Below are 19,690 nucleotides of genomic sequence, written 5' to 3' on the forward strand. Positions count from 1 at the left end.
ATAATTTTTTAAATTTGAAACGACTGTAAAAAAAAAGTGCTTTATCGTTGCTTTTTTTATTTTATTTTAATTGTTGATGAAACATTTCTTTATAAAACAACATCTCCTTATTTTCGATTTTAAAATGAAAATTTAAATTTTTATAGCCTTGTAAGTTACCGCGTTGTTTTTGGGTTGCATTCACCTGTACACAATAAACGCTAAAAAAGTAAAATTAAATTAAAAACAAACAAAAACGCAGAAAGATAATAACAATCTATTATTGAACTCTTTATAAAATACAAATATCATTTAATAAATAATAACAGTACCAAAAAATTTAGAAAAAAGACCTTGTTAAACTTTGAGTTTTTTTTAAATAAATAAACGTTATATGTACATGTTGTTTCAAAAAAGAAAATACTTTCTACCCCAATTCATATATTGCTGTTAAAATATTTGTTTAGGTCATCGATTAAAATCATGGAAGCTATCAGATAATGCTGAAATAAAAATCTGTAATTTTTGAATTATTATTTGTCTTAATTTTGCGACAGCTTAATTCTGGTGATAAATCAACGTTTAAAACAGTAGGTTACTCGCTCTCATTTGCGACAGTAAGCACACTAAACGCCAATCTTTCAGGTCCAACCTTTCGTTTGTTAATCATCATAACAAGGGGGGTTTCCACACGGATGCTTTTGTAAGAAAATATCTAATATAAAAAGTATAATAACGTGTAAATAATTTTCTTAAGATATAATATTTAAGATAATAACATTTTGCCACAATTCTAAATCACCCTCCTCCAAATGCTTTTTTAATTTCTCTACCAGTGCACACACTGATGTGTGTACACTGGTATAGAAATTGTGTGAAGCAATGATAATAAATAAAAAACTTGAAACTACTGTATCACTTAAATTAAGCAGGACTAACACAATTTTAAACACAAAATTAAATAAATAACTGAGTAATAGAGCTTATAAATTTTTTTATAGAATTATTTTCTTAGTAATAGAATCCATAAATTTGAGCATAAAGATTTTGTCGAAAATATAGTTTACTTATTTTCTTAAGTGTTTAATAAGTTTTAATTAATTAGGTACCTGTGTTTCTGTAGTCACATTGTGATCTTGAACAAACGGATTAGAAATGGCTACGGTATCTCCTACTATTAATCCCTTTTCCACAGCTAAATTAAATACGCTTACAGCAATGCAGGAAAGAGCGCTATCCATCATGATGAATGAACTTTATGAAAACATAAATAAATAGAAAAATGAAAACTTAAACAAAATAATCAAAATATCAAACTTTATTACCTATATATATATATATTATAATTATTTATATCATTATTTCATAAAAACAATAACTCACAACGGAACACCGTCTTTGACCGGAATTATTGCAATTACTTTTCCACACACTGCAACATCATTATTTTGAAACAAATTTAAATCTGAAATTAGAACCTTTTTGATAGCCACTACTTGGTTTGAACTATTCTTGTAAAAACAATTCGAATAAATACCAAAATCAGAATCTTTTAGCTGGCTTGTAAACAAATTTAGTTTCTTTGACTTGTGATATCCCTGAGAAAAAAAATCTCTATATCTCTTTCCGTCTCTATACATTTAAAAAAGATCTTAATAGTTGTTGTTTTTGTTTATTAAGATAGAAAAATTCCTAAAACAGTCGATGAAAAAGCGCCCACAAAAAAGCACCCACGAAAATCATTTAATGAAAAAGCACCCACGAAAAATTGCTATAATTAAGACCTATGAAGAAATATGTTTCAAAAGGTGAATTATGTTAAAAGATGGAAAGATTTCAGCCAAACTCAATCTACAATCTAGGACCAAAATCGCAAAACACATATACTTTAAAACTTTGATGCAATTCATACCTTATTTTCAATCATTTCAACAGTCGTTTTTAATCTATTATATAGATCATCAATATTCTCTTTAGGATCGTTCCAGGAAGGAGCCAACAAACTAGCTTTTTTGTAGCACTTAAGAGCTTCTTCATAAAGTTCTTGAAATTTCAAAACCTATAATAATTTTTAAGATATTTTTTTGATGATTAAACCTTTAAATTAGTATTATTTTGAGAATACATTATTTATTTTCGGTATATTTAAGTGAATAATAATTTTTATTTTAAAATTGAATAAACTATTTGATCAACTAGCAACTTTGAGTATTATCAACAAAGACGCAAAAGTTTTTTGACAATAAAATTTCTTATATAATACAATATAAAAAACTGTAAAAAAAATTAGTTTCCACAGCAATAATTTTCAATAATAAATTATAATAAATTAAAAAAGTTTGCATAATATATAAATGCGCATACCACTGCTTTGTTGTAATAAAGATCAGCATTATTTACTTCTCGAATATCACTTTCCTAAACATGTAAATGTGCATATATCCAACCATCTAATTTATTATTATTAATGCCAAAACAGAGGGCTTTGATATTAATAATAATTTAATTTTTTGTTTTACATAGCATAAATACTTATGGTATGTAAAACACCCCCTTAAACCTTAAAAGATGCAAGAAAAGGACGAAGATTAAAGATTAAAAGCACGAAGATAAAGGATTAAAAAGACGAAAATTAAAATTAGGAAGACGAAGATAAATGATTAAAAGGACGAAGATTAAAATTAGAAAGAAAAAGATTAAAAATTAAAAGGACGAAGAATAAAATCAGAAGGACAAAGACTAAAATTAGAAGGACGAAGATTAAAAGGACAAAGATTAAAATTAGAAGGACAAAGATAAAAGATTAAAAGGACGAAGATTAAAATTAAAAGGACGAAGATTAAAGATTAGTTGGATACTCTGATCCTTTTTTTTTCTTTTTCTAAAGGAACAAAGCATATTTGATTTATATTATATTTTATTTTAAGTTATAAATAAAATATTTAAAAAAATAAATAATAAAAGTTGATATTCAATATTTTTTTTTAAAATGCACACAAGGACATTGAAGATAAAAAGGTAAGAGGCACATAATCTAGTTGGAAATACACATAAGGTGGTGGAGACTTACATAACATGGTGAGCGATACACAAAAAGAGGTGAGATATACAAAAAGTGGTAGGAGATACACATAAGAAAGTAGGAGATACTCATAAAGAGGTGGGAAACAAATAAAGTTTAGAAAGATTTTATATTTTTACAAAAACAATGTAATATAATTTTAGTTTGGCTGAATATAAGGGTACTGGATACTGGGATGTCCCACCAAAATTTATTTTTATGAATAAATGTTTTTATTTTATTTTCTAATATCGACTGGATTTAAACACATGTAATACTAAATAAATTTAGAATCGTTTTTTTCAACTTTGATAAAATATGAGGTTTTTCCATTTTTTTAAATGCAAGCCTCGCAATTTTGATGACTGTATGCTAGATGGCAATCAGTTGATCTGGTTTGTAAAATACAGACTATTCTGGTAATCCTTGATCACTGGGGAAGGAAGAAGAGGAGTCTGGTGCTAGTGAACTCCTGAACAGCCTTTGTGTATTGCAATTTACCATATTTTATAATGAACTAATTTTCTATGGTTTGAATTGTATTTTGAAATAATTTTTTCATAATCATTGCTGAACATAGTAGTAGTAGTATTAGTAGTAGTAGTAGTAATGCTCATTTCTGCGTGTTTGACACAAAACTCTTGGCAGCCAGTGCAACTAAGGTAATAGCGAGAAAGAGTCACAGCACTTTGTTTTATAAGAAAATGTGAACAAAAGTGTATGCAAATATCTAACGTACATAAACTTCAAATTATGTAGTATTAAAACATACTTAAACATAAATCAAGTTTTTCAGTTTGACTTTCACTTAAAAATTGCATTGCGTCAACCTCTCCTTAAATTTGATCTATAGCATTTATTTCAGTTAAAAAAAAAACATTTTTAAAATTTCGTTAGTTGATGTGCCAGCGTGGTCAAGTGGTTAGCATGCAGAGCTCCTGAGCAATAAAGCCATGGTTCAAAACCTACTACTAGCAAATTTTTTTTTTTAATTTTTTGAAATTTTTAAAAATAAAAAATACTTTAGAAGTTTTATAGACATTATATACAAACATGTAACAATATTATACACTTTGACAAACAAAAAGATTTTAAAAAAAGCTAAAAATTCTAAAAACATCAAAAAACGAGAGGAAGTTTGTTGCGCATGTGTCATGATTGAGATACTTAATGTTATTTTTGTTTTATATTTCAAGTTTTTTTACAACTAAGTTGAGTTCCTGCAAGAAAAATGAGTATACACCATGTTTATATATAGAATATAAAATCTATAGAACTATAAAGTTTTTTTGTTTTGCATTTTAAATAACAAAAATTAGAAAACAAACAAGCTGATGATTTGAACTTGCACACGGCGACCTAAACTTTTTTTTAAACGGCAAGGGGATTAAAAAGTATAAACATAATTAAAAATTTTAATTTTATATTTAAATTAAACCATTTTATGAAATTCATTATTTTTTAAAATAACCAAAAGTTAAAACTATTTAATATTGACATAATAAGGAAATTTAGAGTTTTACAGCTATTTTACCATGCCCCTGTTAAACATTCTAAACCGAGTGCGCAACAATGACAAATTTATAAAACCATAAAAATAGTGTTATACTCCGTATAGTATTGGAAGAGTCGGACGCCTTTGACTTATAATGCACAAGGCATTGTAGATGTGCACGCGATAAGTATTTGAATTTCTTATTTAACTTTCATAAACCTCTGGAATATCTTTGTTTCTCTCTTTTATCATTATCATAAATATTATAAATATTTAATATACTTTTATTTATAAATTGTATGTATATTTTGTAATTTTTTAATCTGTTTTTAAAGTTACTAAAGTTTAATTTTTTAGTGTTTTAGTTAATGAAACTGTTTTGTAGGTGATGCGTTGAAATTGTTTCTTGACAAACTTTTAATTTTATAGAAGCTGAAGATGACCCTATTTTAGAGATAAGTAAGTTATAAGTACTACTTTTTTTTGTTCTTTTAACATTTAATTTAAGTTATTAAATTATGTTTACAAAAAAATTTGTTGAAAAGGTGTACAATTTTGTTTTTACACTTAACACCATTAAAATTCAAGTCAGCAGAACATGCAAAATATTAAAATGATTCGAGAGCTGCTGTAACAGTGTTTATGATTCTCCATGTCACAATAATATATTATCATTTAAAATTTTGTGAATACTTTAAATTGAAGTTAATAATTTTCATAATAATCACCAGTTATCACTGAATTAGGTATTCATAGGTATTCATAGGTCTATTAAGTACTTACAATATGAAAGAACTTAAAAGTCAATTTTTCACTGTGTATGTTCTTTATCGATGTGTCCTGTTCAAGAAAACATTATTGTTTTTAATTAAAAGGATCATACTCATAAGAAAATTAACATTTCACTAAATTATTAATTTCTTTTTTGTTTGTTTTTATAACTCTACCTTTATTATCTCGTGATGGTTGAGTTTATTTTTTATGTTTAACTGCAAATATTATCTATTAAAAACATTTTAAATTTAGTTATTATTCTATTTCTTTAGTTTTACTTTGGTGCTCTACCGAATATCATATGTTTACTTTGGTGCTCTACCGAATATCATACGTTTACTTTGGTGCTCTACCGAATATCATATGTTTACTTTGGTGCTCTACCGAATATCATACGTTTACTTTGGTGCTCTACCGAATATCATATGTTTACTTTGGTGCTCTACCGAATATCATATGTTTACTTTGGTGCTCTACCGAATATCATATGTTTACTTTGGTGCTCTACCGAATATCATATGTTTACTTTGGTGCTCTACCGAATATCATATGTTTACTTTGGTGCTCTACCGAATATCATATGTTTACTTTGGTGCTCTACCGAATATCATATGTTTACTTTGGTGCTCTACCGAATATCATATGTTTACTTTGGTGCTCTACCGAATATCATATGTTTACTTTGGTGCTCTACCGAATATCATATGTTTACTTTGGTGCTCTACCGAATATCATATGTTTACTTTGGTGCTCTACCGAATATCATACGTTTACTTTGGTGCTCTACCGAATATCATATGTTTACTTTGGTGCTCTACCGAATATCATATGTTTACTTTGGTGCTCTACCGAATATCATACGTTTACTTTGGTGCTCTACCGAATATCATATGTTTACTTTGGTGCTATACCGAATATCATAAGTTTACTTTGGTGCTATACCGAATATCATAAGTTTACTTTGTCTACTGTTAAAATATGGTTTTAACTTAGTCAACTTTAATTATTTTAAATTTACTATGTTGATCATTAACTAATAGTTTAAAAATTAGTTTTTTGCAATCAAGGTTAATAAATAATTTTATTTTCTGGTCGAATTACAATAATTGATTGCACCGATAGTTATTATGTTTTGTTATTTTGTATGATAGCTATTTTGTCATTACAATAATTGTTTTTATAAATAAAATAAATTTTTACTTTTCTTACAGATTTTGATTATATTTAACAACGCTCTAGAAAAAACATCAGCAACAGGTAAACTGGTTTGCAGTGTTAATTTTTATTAATTTTACTTCTTTTATCATTCTATTATATATACTTTTTTCATTTTAGACATACCTTACAATATTTTTTCAGCATTTTGGTGGGCTTAATTTAGGGCAAAAGCCCCCCTCCCCCTCCTTTATATATTTTTTTAATAGAGTGTGGATCTTGCAGAAAGTAAATTATGAGGAGAGAGTGGTGGATAAAAAAAACGCTACATCTTTAATTAGTATTTATGTAGTTGGTTAATCTACCATTTTGTTAATTGATAATACAAATTTAGTTACATTTTTTTTGTAAACATATACTTTTCTTTATATACTTTGTTTTGTTATTATGTATAAATAAATTGATTTCAAGTTAATAGATGTGGTGTATTCTTTTATTTTTTTAATTTGGTTACTTTTTTTAGATTAATTAGATGATGTGTTTGTTCAATATAGACATACAATTTGTTATGTTTTGTTAATTTGTTAATAAATGTGTTAATAAAAAGAACTTTACTTTTACAAAGCTATTAAACATTTTTTTGTGTGTTTAGATAAATGTCTGACATATATATGATAAAAAACATAAATAAAGAAGATACAAGTCCTTTTAGTTTATATTTTTGAGGTAACTTAACGGTTTATTTGCAATTAACTTAATGGTTTATACATGCATAGATACATATAAAAATGTTTTATTTGCAATTAATTTAATGGCATATATATATGTTAAGATGCAATAGTATATATATTCCTATGAATAATTTTAAGTAAACAATGAAGACCTTAAACAATGATAGGTAAGAGTGTCTTTAAGCAAACCTTGGTGCAAAAAACTTATGTTACATAAGGGCATTTTCAAATAATCACGCTTTAAAACTTGTATATCTACTATTATATATGTACTCGCATATTTGTCTATTATTTCATAAAAATAAAACTGACATATAAATCTCTAACTTACTCTCATTTTATTCTAATCTATGTAAATATTCTGTAAACAAAGAATGGTATACATCAGTTATGTTATGAAAAAATGAATTAAGTTCAAAATAGAATCACATATAGAACAGAAAAATGCAAATTTTAGTTACTAGACGAATAAACTTTTAATCTTCAAAAAATAAATTTTTTAGTAGCATACTTTTTTAAAAATAATATTTAATACTAGCTACTTATAAACGGGTCTTAGTAAGCCTTTTTCTACACCGACCATTATTATACTTATTCCTTGCTTCAATATTTTTTAGCGAACAGTAGAAAAGCCATACATATTGTTTACCTTTTAAAGTTATGAATAAAAAAATAATTTAAATCATAAGTAACTTTAAAAACTTTTAAACGCTTCGGTAGTCATGGCCCCAACTATTATTTATCTACAGTTCAGATATTAGTACCCTTAAAATGTGTTCATTAATTACAATTGGTAAAAAAAGTTTAAAAAACATTTTGAGTTAAACTTAAATATATGTGGAATAATGAACTTACTATGGCCAGTATAATTAGGGTCATATTAAGTCTATTCCACAACAGACCATTTCTATACTTAATACTCCATACCAGACCCTTTCTATACTTAAACTTTATATAGTCATTTAATTTCAAGAGTTTTTAGTGAGTGGTAGAAAATAAAAATCTGTCAAATCTTTGTTTTGAGTTAACAATTAATGTTTAATACTTTATAACTTCTTATTGTAAAATTTTAAACTTCTATAAAAAAAAAAAACAGGTACAGACTTACAAATTTTTTTCTTTATCAAGTTTCTAATAGGTTTTATTAAAATTTTCCAGACCATCTGTACCCATCTGTGTATTAGGACCCTTGTCTCGTTAACTAATTTTGAAGAAAATAAAAGTTTGAATGTAAAATATTTTTTCCTATAAGAAAAAAAAATTGTCTTTAATGTGAATTACACACAGACTTAACTAATTAAATAAAACTAAATGTGCATTACCTAAGCACAATAATAATCATTGTGACAAAAAACTTCTACCTTTGTTTTGATGTTTATTGAAATTTGAAGCTTTTTAAAAAACTCTCTCCCTTTTGTTTGTTTTAGTATATAATATATCTTTATATATGCTATGTATATAACGTCAATACAATTTTAAAAATGTTTTATTTTGTATCTTAGAAAATTAGAAAAAAAAATAATGTGCAAGCAACAGGATTTAAACCCTAGTGTTGCACTTTGGAAGCACAGCGAGCTAACCACTTTGTCCTTTAAGGCGCGCTAATCTGCCAATTTTAACAATATTTAATAAGCAAAAGACAGAATAACTTTATAAAACAGCAAATAAATGCAATAAGTCAAAATTTTAGGAGATTTTGATTTATTGATTATTTATTTATTGCTGCAATTCAACTTTTAAATAAAAATAATACTTTATAAAAGTAAAAATAACTATAGAACTTCAAAAATGTTTTATTTCGTATATTAAAAATAAGGAAAAAAAAAACAAAAAAAAATGGAAGTGCAAGGACTTGAACCACGGCATTTCACTTCATAGTGATGCGAGCTAACAACTTTTGCCACTTTGTTTCAACACTATTTAATGAACGAAAGACTTAACTAAAATGGCAAATAAATGCTATAAATCAAAATTAAGGAGACAATTTTGACGCAAGACAATTTTAAAACGGTTGACGCAAAGCAATTTTAAAGTAAAAGTAAAACTTTAAAACTTGATATATGTTTTGAACATTACATAATTTGAAGTTAACATAAGTTAGATACTTGCATTCACATTTTCTTATACAAAAAATACTGCAACTCTTTCTCAGAATTAACTTGGGTGTAATGGCTGCCAAGAATTCTGTGCAAACACTCACAAATAAGTAATGGCAGCAGCATTAAATTTGATATTAAAATATTATAGGATAAACAGATATCATACAAATAATAGATAAGATTAAAATAAAGTTTGATACTGACAATATCTTACCCTTCAGGTTTATGACTGACGCTATTTGTACTTTTTTTATTTTAATTCATTTTTATTTTAATTCACCTCCCCAAGGCCATGGAGTTCACTACAGTTGAGGAGACTACTTTAGTTGTGGTTACATCCTCTCTCAACTCTATCACTCCAAAACAAGAACCTTGACAAATGCTGCGAAAGGCCGCTGTGCGAAGAAACAAGAAGAGTATGGTACAACCAGGGGCGTAGTGGGGATCGAACTACTAACAAGGAAAAAAAGATGGCTTAGACAGTTCTGTCTGCTATGTATTTTGATTTCTAAAGTCATACTTGGTTGCAAACTCACCTTCAAATAATCTTGTTGCATTCAAATGTGTAAATGTTATTCTGCCTCATGTATAATGTTCCTGGCATGTTTATCATAGCAAATCTAAACTACAAATTATATCTAGTCTACTGAGTCTATCTTAGTCTACTGAACTTTGGCAGCTGTTAACTCAAAAGAGTTGAAACTTTAGATTTTGTTAAAAGTGGCAGAAGTCCCTGATGATGAAGTAGGGTAGTGGAGAAAGAAAAAGTCATTTATGTATTTATTTATGTATTCATAAATTTTGTTAAAAAATTGACTTGCAGTAACAATTGTGCAGAGGGAAACATACAACTCATTCCAAACTTTGTTGCTGAATAAAAGTTTGTCAATATGCAACAAAACATAATGCTGATGGCCAAAAACAGTAGGCAGAAACTTCCTAAGGTTCTTTTGAAGAACCAGTTAAAAATATAATTGAAATCATAAACCTTGAAGTATTTATTTTTTTGACATACTTATGTATCTTTATAAAAAATTATCTTTACAAAATTGTCCTAAATTTGACAGCTACCCCTTTGTTTCTTATACAGTTTGAGTTTGCTAATGTCAATGACAAAATTAATTTTTCTATAGATTATTTTTTCAAAAATAAACAAACTTTTTGGCAACTTGCGAATTACTACAATCAAACACAAGGTTGGTTTGGTGGCAAAAAGAAATGTATACCTTTTCCCATTCTTAGAATTTGGAGATAACTGATAACACATTAGAAAAATTTATAAAAATTCATTAAGGTAGTCTTTTATGTTTTAAATAACTTCGGTATTGAGTTGTTTTTTTACATATTTTTATATTTACTTTTTATAATTTGTTTTTATTTTAACTCTTTAAATATAATAACTATAAACAGCTTTTGTGGGTTTTTTATTGTTACTTTATTCAAAGAATAACATAAAAAATAAACACAAATAGATCAAGATGATCAGAAACATCATGAGAGTATCTTTATTTATACAGGAATGCAGTTATTTAAGTAAAATGATGTTTTACATACTTTAAGAAAGAAATTTGTTTTTTTAGTTGTAGAGATGCAGTAAGTTGAATTTAATAATTGTTGCCATGAAAGTCTCCTTATAAAAACACTTCTGAATTTTGGTCCAGTTTTAAATTTGTTAGGAACATTCTTTTATTTAAAGAAGTTAATAAAACTATTTAATAAGTAACTGAAATGAGCTTGTTTATGAAACAAACAAATTGAAATTTTTTCAATTTATTTGGCATTTAGACAAGAACATGGTTAAAAATTCAAAAAATTATTACCTTATTTTTATTTTTAAGATGTTCGTTAATTGGTAAGATCATATATTTTATTAAAAAATGGACTAAGTTATACAAAAGGATCAAAAAATGTACAGATATATAGTAATGAACAATAAAATGTAAATGATGGCTACAAATTGAATACAGAGCTATGAGAGTGATAACCTTGTGATATTTGATAACAACTACAATTTTACATCAAACATTTCACAAAATTTTTCAACATATTTTAGTTTATCTTTTCAAGATATTGTTTTACTGTTGAAATATGGTTTTAATTAAGTAAACTTTTAACAGTTTTTATTTACTTTATTAGGTAACAGTTTTTATTTACTTTATTAGGTAATAGTTTTTATTTACTTTATTAGGAAACAGTTCTTATTTACTTTATTAGGTAACAGTTTTTATTTACTTCATTAGGTAACAGATTTTATTTACTTTATTAGGTAACAGCTTTTATTTACTTAATTAGGTAATAGCTTTTATTTACTTTATTAGGTAATAGTTTTTATTTACTTTATTAGGTAATAGTTTTTATTTACTTTCTTAGGTAACAGTTTTTATTTACTTCATTAGGTAACAGTTTTTATTTACTTTATTAGGTAACAGCTTTTATTTACTTTATTAGGTAACATCTTAACATCCTAATTAGATAACATTATTAGGTAATTGTCTAACGCCAAAGCCTGCTATTCTCAGGTCATAGAATCTTGTATCTCATCTCAAAAATTAGGCTCTCGTGACTTCTGGAGAATCTTTAATAGTATCAATAATAAGGACAAATCTGTAATTCCACCTCTCTTGTATGGTTCAGACTTTATCACCTCACCTAAAGACAAAGCTTTTCATCAATATCATCTCTTGATTCCACTAGTTGCATTCTACCTGATATAGCCATCAAAAAGGTTGATCCATTGCTTGACATTTGTATCACTCCAGCTTCTGTATCTATAGTGATTTCCTGCCTAGACTCTTCTACAGCTTGTGGCCCGGACAACATACCTGTTATTGTCTTGCAGAAGTGTTCTCCAGAGCTGTTGTATATGCTTTCAAAACTATTCAACAAGTGCTTATCAGAGTCTTGTTTTCCAACCTGCTGGAAAGTGGCATCTGTTATCCCTATCTTCAAAAATTCTGGAGAGCGATCTGATTCGTCTAACTACCGTCCCATTAGTCTTCTTCCTATCATAAGCAAGATTTTTGAATCTTTAATTAACAAACACTTAATTTCTCATCTTGAATCTAATAACTTACTTTCTGACCATCAATATGGATTTCGATCTTCTTGTTCTACAGCTGATTTGCTAACAGTAATAACTGATAGGTTTTATCGTGCATTAGATAAAGGTGGAGAGGTTAAGGCCATCACTCTTGACATTTCAAAAGCTTTTGATAAAGTTTGGCATGCTGGTCTTTTCCATAAGCTTTCTTCTTATGATGTATCTGGCAACACCTTTAAGATTATTGAATCCTTCCTTTCCAATCGTAGCATAAAAGTTGTCCTTGATGGACAGCACTCTTCTTCTTATTCTGCAACTTCAGGGGTTCCTCAAAGTTCTATCCTCGGCCCTATACTCTTTTTAATTTACATTAACGATCTTCCAGATATTCTCACATCTAAGGTGGCATTGTTTGCTGATGATACTACCATTTATTCTTGTCGTGATAAGAAACCAACACTCTCTGATTGCTTGGAGGGGGCATTTGAGCTTGAAAAGGATCTCACTTCTGCTACAGCATGGGACTCACAGTGGCTGGTGAACGTCAATACAGATAAAACTCAATTTTTTTCAGCCAATTGTTATCGAAATAAGTTAGATCTTCCTATATTTATAAACGGTGATGTACTCGATTAGTCATCTGCTCTTCATCTTCTAGGATTAACTCTTACTTCCGATCTTTCTTGGAAACCATATATCATATCTGTTGCAAAATTAGCATTTGCTAAGGTTGCATCTCTTTATCGAGCTTGACACTTTCTCACTTCGGATTCTATTCTCTATCTCTATAAATCTCAAATCCAGCCTTGTATGAAATACTGTTGCCATATCTGGGGCGGATCTTCTAATGATGCCCTTTCTCTTTTAGACAAGGTGCAAAAACGCATTGTAAACATAGTTGGACCTGCTCTTGCACCCAACCTCCAATCATTATCACATCGCCGTAATGTTGTTCTCTTTCTCTTTTCTACAAATACTATAATGGGCACTGCTCTAAAGAGCTAGTGTCTCTTGTGCCATCAACTAAAATTCATTCTCGTGTTACTCGTCATTCATTTAATTCTCATCCTTTTTCTGTGACTGTTCCTAAGTGCTCCAAAAACACTTATTCGTCTAGTTTTTTTTCCTTAAACATCAGCTCTTTAGAATTCGCTTCCTCCATCTTACTTTCCTGATTCATATAATTTGGAATCCTTTAAGTTGTCTGTCAATAGTTATCTTGCTCTACAATCTTCATATTTTCTCTTCCAGTAACTTCCAACTTTAATTAGTGGTTGCTTGCAGCCTTGTTGGAAGCAAAGATGTTTAAAAAAAAAAAAAAAGTTTATCTTTTCAAGATATTGATTTATTGTTGAAATATGGTTTTAATTAAGCAAACTTTTAACAGTTTTTATTTACTTTATTAGAAAATAGTTTTTATTTACTTTATTAGAAAATAGTTTTTATTTACTTTATTAGGTAAGAGTTTTTATTTACTTTATTAGGTAAGAGTTTTTATTTACTTTATTAGGTAATAGTTTTTATTTACTTTATTAGGTAAGAGTTTTTATTTACTTTATTAGGTAATAGTTTTTATTTACTTTATTAGGTAAGAGTTTTTATTTACTTTATTAGGTAAGAGTTTTTATTTACTTTATTAGGTAAGAGTTTTTATTTACTTTATTAGGTAAGAGTTTTTATTTACTTTATTAGGTAAGAGTTTTTATTTACTTTATTAGGTAAGAGTTTTTATTTACTTTATTAGGTAAGAGTTTTTATTTACTTTATTAGGTAAGAGTTTTTATTTACTTTATTAGGTAAGAGTTTTTATTTACTTTATTAGGTAACAGTTTTTATTTACTTTATTAGGTAAGAGTTTTTATTTACTTTATTAGGTAAGAGTTTTTATTTACTTTATTAGGTAACAGTTTTTATTTACTTTATTAGGTAACAGTTTTTATTTACTTTATTAGGTAACAGTTTTTATTTACTTTATTAGGTAACAGTTTTTATTTACTTTATTAGGTAAGAGTTTTTATTTACTTTATTAGGTAACAGTTTTTATTTACTTTATTAGGTAAGAGTTTTTATTTACTTTATTAGGTAACAGTTTTTATTTACTTTATTAGGTAAGAGTTTTTATTTACTTTATTAGGTAACAGTTTTTATTTACTTTATTAGGTAAGAGTTTTTATTTACTTTATTAGGTAACAGTTTTTATTTACTTTATTAGGTAAGAGTTTTTATTTACTTTATTAGGTAAGAGTTTTTATTTACTTTATTAGGTAAGAGTTTTTATTTACTTTATTAGGTAAGAGTTTTTATTTACTTTATTAGGTAAGAGTTTTTATTTACTTTATTAGGTAACAGTTTTTATTTACTTTATTAGGTAAGAGTTTTTATTTACTTTATTAGGTAACAGTTTTTATTTACTTTATTAGGTAAGAGTTTTTATTTACTTTATTAGGTAACAGTTTTTATTTACTTTATTAGGTAACAGTTTTTATTTACTTTATTAGGTAACAGTTTTTATTTACTTTATTAGGTAACAGTTTTTATTTACTTTATTAGGTAAGAGTTTTTATTTACTTTATTAGGTAACAGTTTTTATTTACTTTATTAGGTAACAGTTTTTATTTACTTTATTAGGTAACAGTTTTTATTTACTTTATTAGGTAAGAGTTTTTATTTACTTTATTAGGTAACAGTTTTTATTTACTTTATTAGGTAACAGTTTTTATTTACTTTATTAGGTAACAGTTTTTATTTACTTTATTAGGTAACAGTTTTTATTTACTTTATTAGGTAACAGTTTTTATTTACTTTATTAGGTAACAGTTTTTATTTACTTTATTAGGTAACAGTTTTTATTTACTTTATTAGGTAACAGTTTTTATTTACTTTATTAGGTAACAGTTTTTATTTACTTTATTAGGTAATAGTTTTTATTTACTTTATTAGGTAAGAGTTTTTATTTACTTTATTAGGTAACAGTTTTTATTTACTTTATTAGGTAAGAGTTTTTATTTACTTTATTAGGTAACAGTTTTTATTTACTTTATTAGGTAAGAGTTTTTATTTACTTTATTAGGTAACAGTTTTTATTTACTTTATTAGGTAACAGTTTTTATTTACTTTATTAGGTAAGAGTTTTTATTTACTTTATTAGGTAACAGTTTTTATTTACTTTATTAGGTAAGAGTTTTTATTTACTTTATTAGGTAAGAGTTTTTATTTACTTTATTAGGTAACAGTTTTTATTTACTTTATTAGGTAACAGTTTTTATTTACTTTATTAGGTAACAGTTTTTATTTACTTTATTAGGTAACAGTTTTTATTTACTTTATTAGGTAAGAGTTTTTATTTACTTTATTAGGTAACAGTTTTTATTTACTTTATTAGGTAACAGTTTTTATTTACTTTATTAGGTAACAGTTTTTATTTACTTTATTAGGTAACAGTTTTTATTTACTTTATTAGGTAACAGTTTTTATTTACTTTATTAGGTAACAGTTTTTATTTACTTTATTAGGTAACAGTTTTTATTTACTTTATTAGGTAAGAGTTTTTATTTACTTTATTAGGTAACAGTTTTTATTTACTTTATTAGGTAAGAGTTTTTATTTACTTTATTAGGTAAGAGTTTTTATTTACTTTATTAGGTAACAGTTTTTATTTACTTTATTAGGTAAGAGTTTTTATTTACTTTATTAGGTAACAGTTTTTATTTACTTTATTAGGTAAGAGTTTAGGAAAATGAACAAATAAGCATAGTTAAAGTACTTTATTTACTGTTTTTTACTTTATTTACTGTTTGCATTACAAAACAGGTTTTTAGAGTTATTATACCATTGCTAATTCCTTCTATTTTATATTTAAGTATTTTAACCAACTAACAATTTCATTTATATTTTAACCATTCTATACTCTGTTATACTTGGATGTTAATAACAATTTTGTGATCAATATTATTGTAATACATTTTTTTTTTTTTACATTTATCTTTTTTTAACTTTTTAATGAGAGATTTATATGGCCAAACATTGATTTATATGATTTTAATCCAGTTATTAATTGGGTATTAAAACTCAGGCTTTGTTATTCAACTTATAAAATAGGGGTTACCATAGACATAGTTAAAATTGTTAATACGATAAGCTAAAGTCATGCATGCATATGAAATTATAAACTAATACATTTTAATATAAATAAATTATGTTTTAGATTTTAGTAAATTTTTGCTTTTTAAAACAAATTATAAAAAATATAAAACAGGTTACAAAAAATGTAAAAAAAAAATGTATAAAATCTCACAGCCTTTGCATATGCAGCCAAACTTTGTTTTAAAACTTTTGGACATTGGCCAGCATAGAAGAATAAACTGAGGTACGCATTTCCAAGAACAACTGAAAAAATTAGTCAAACTAGTTTTTTATGTTTCATGTCAATAAAAAAAAAAAAAAAATTAAGCAAAACATACACCATGATCTTCCATCTGTTAAATCCAGAGCGACAGCTTCCTTAGCTGTACTGACACTCTCTTTAACATGTGAAACACGAGAGTTAAAATCTATTAATTCAAAAAAAAAAGAAAAAAGTCAAGCTACTATTAAAAATTAACTTTGTCTCTCAAAAAAACAACACATAAAAAAGTTACCATTTTCAAGTTTTCTCTAAAAAAAAAAACAACAAAAAAACCCATCAAAAATATTACCACTTCCAAGTTGTCTCTGTACCATTGACAGATTTCTTAGTGATACTTTGTTTTTGTTCTATAATAAAAACAATCCTAAACATAATATTGAAAAATCCACTAATAAATAAAACCTATACAAAACAAATAAAAACAAACCTTATCTATAATTTATGTAGACCTGTTGTTCATTATATGTTAATTTAAGGTTTTAATTTTGTTTCCAAAAAAATAATTGAAAATTGATACTTAATTATAAAGTATAACTGAGAATTCAGAGAAAAAAAGATACTAGCAATAGTGAAACTAGGCAGCATCTATTAAAGATGTTACCTGTTTTCGCTAAAATGGGATTAGTATTTTCATAAGTAAATTTATTCTGATATAATAACATTAATAAAACCATAACAATACCTTATTGATGGCGCCTTGAAAACAATTTTGTGCCTCCTCAATCTTTTTATCTTTCCAATAGCTTTCCCCTAACTCATTCCAAGCCTCAATTAAAGTTGGATCAAGTTTTACAGCTTTAGACAAACTCTCTACTGCTCGTGAATCAAAATAGGGAAGCACATTTAATGCTTTGCCACGCAAACAAAAGAACTTAGCTTTGTTGTCAATCATCACTAAAAAAACAAACCCTGCTGAAATAATGAACAATAAACATGGTTTTGAAAACTTCATGAACTTCAATAATTTTTATTTCTTGAACAAAAATAATTTTCTTCTCCTTTCTTGAGAATTCTTTAAAATCTTGAGAATATATAATATGACATATTTGCGCACAAATGTTGAATAGGTACAAAATGTATATAAATAAATTAGAAAAATATTTAAGACAAGAAATTAATAAAACATGTTAAACTACATATTAAAAATAGTTGTGAAATAAGTCACATAATCAAAAAGAATAAAGATTGAATAATTATAACCATTAAATAAGAACTTACAAACTAAAGTTTATTTAGAAGTACAAAAAACAAAATACATAATTTAAAAATTGAAAATGAATTTGAAAAACTAATAAATGTTAATGTAAAATTATTTCTCTGTTTTAAAAGGGAATTTTAGAAAACATAGCGCATTCAATGTTTTGCTTAATAACATTTTTTCTTTGTAACAAAATCACTAGCAGTGGAAAAATTTTGTTCATATTGCAAATATTCTAGATTTTATTGTATCTGTTCCTGCATGTTCTAAAAACTTTTGTCTAGATTTTTTCCCTGCACTTCAACCCTTTGGAACTCTCTCCCATCTTTGAGTTTTCCTAACTCATACAACCTACAACTTTTCAAGTCTTCTTTCAACTGTTTCTTTGCTCCATAAATCTTTTTTCTGGTAACTCCTAACTTAATAGTGGTTGCTTGCAGCCTTACTAGAAGTCAACCAGAAAAAAAAAAAAATTGTTAGATAGATATTGCGCTCTTGTATTATTGCTTTACTTGTACTTTTGCAATATGATCCACAATATTATTTCCTTTAATAGTGTCTTTCATTGATAAATCAATTGTTCTTGGAGAGACAATTTACTTTTATTATATTTTAATTCAACTTTAGCATTGCAAAACCATTGTTGTCCACAACAATGTAAATTTCTAAGCAATCGGAGTACAATCTATTGAGTATTGCCACCGCAATTTTATAAATTTCATTCATTGTAGATGATTAAAACAGGTAGTTTTAATCATCTACAATGAATGATTAAAACTACCTTTAACAAGTTCTTTAGCAACATAAACAAGTTCTTTGTATCAGTTAAAGATTTAAAAAAAGAAAAAGTAAGAGCATCTTTGTTGTCAGAGCATTTTGATGACAAAGATGATCATTCATACAACAGAATTTTTCAAAAATTTATACAGAAATACAATAATATCATCTCTTTTAATATTAATTTCTTTTATTTTCTGTAGAAATTCTTGACTTAATTTTTAATTTCTTTAGGAATTTTAAAAAGTCTGCTCAATAAGATCTCTTCTTACATTGTATCAGGTAACATCTTTAGGATTATTGAATTATTTCTTAACAATCGTAGTATAAAAGTTGTCCTCGATAAACAGCACTCTTCTTCATATCCTGTAACTTCAGGGCTCCTCAAGGTTCTATCCTTGGCCCTATACTCTTTTTAATTTACATTAACGATCTCCCAGAAATTCTCACATCTAAGGTAGCATTGTTTTCTGATGATGCTACAATTTTTGTCTTAATAAGAATTTTGTCTTGATAAGAAGCCAACACACTTTTGTCTTGATACGAAGGCAACACACTCTGGTTGCTTGGAGGGGACAGTTGAGCTGGAAAGGATCTCACTGATCTTTCTGCTACAGCATGGGGCTCTAAGTGGCTGGTGAACTTTAACTCAGATAAAACCTAATTTTTTTATTGCAATAATCTAGATCTTCCTTTATTTATGAATGGTAATGTACTCGATAAGCAATCTACCTTTTATCTTCTAGGATTAACTCTTACTTCCAATCTTTCTTGGAAACCATATATCAAATCGATTGCAAAATTAGCATCTGCTAAGGTTGCATCTCTATATCATGCTTGCCACTTTCTTACTCAGAATTCTATTCTTCATCTCTATAAATCTCAAATCTATCCTTGTATGAAATACTGTTGCCATATCTGGGGCGGATCTTCCAATGATGCCCTTTCTCTTTTAGACAAGGTGCAAACTTGTAAT

The 19,690-nt window shown here is 26.6% G+C and overlaps 1 protein-coding gene across 3 annotated transcripts in view; it reads right to left on the reverse strand.

The window, feature by feature from the left end:
- Nucleotides 1–336: 336 nt before the first annotated feature.
- LOC136072127 (tetratricopeptide repeat protein 5-like) overlaps nt 337–19,690 on the reverse strand; it is a 52,285-nt gene continuing 32,931 nt past the window's right edge. For all 3 annotated transcript variants that reach the window (XM_065820579.1, XM_065820581.1, XM_065820580.1), the window contains exons 4-12: nt 17,422–17,633; nt 17,029–17,086; nt 16,795–16,884; nt 16,629–16,720; nt 2,344–2,397; nt 1,892–2,038; nt 1,363–1,577; nt 1,089–1,233; nt 337–694 (exon numbers count right to left, since the gene is read on the reverse strand). In XM_065820579.1, the coding sequence (XP_065676651.1) occupies nt 575–694; nt 1,089–1,233; nt 1,363–1,577; nt 1,892–2,038; nt 2,344–2,397; nt 16,629–16,720; nt 16,795–16,884; nt 17,029–17,086; nt 17,422–17,633 (1,133 nt within the window). In that variant the 3' untranslated portion in view covers nt 337–574. The remainder of the gene's footprint in view (nt 695–1,088; nt 1,234–1,362; nt 1,578–1,891; nt 2,039–2,343; nt 2,398–16,628; nt 16,721–16,794; nt 16,885–17,028; nt 17,087–17,421; nt 17,634–19,690) is intronic.

This window comes from Hydra vulgaris, chromosome 15 (assembly GCF_038396675.1).
Source record: "Hydra vulgaris chromosome 15, alternate assembly HydraT2T_AEP".
NCBI classification, from domain to species: domain Eukaryota; kingdom Metazoa; phylum Cnidaria; class Hydrozoa; order Anthoathecata; family Hydridae; genus Hydra; species Hydra vulgaris.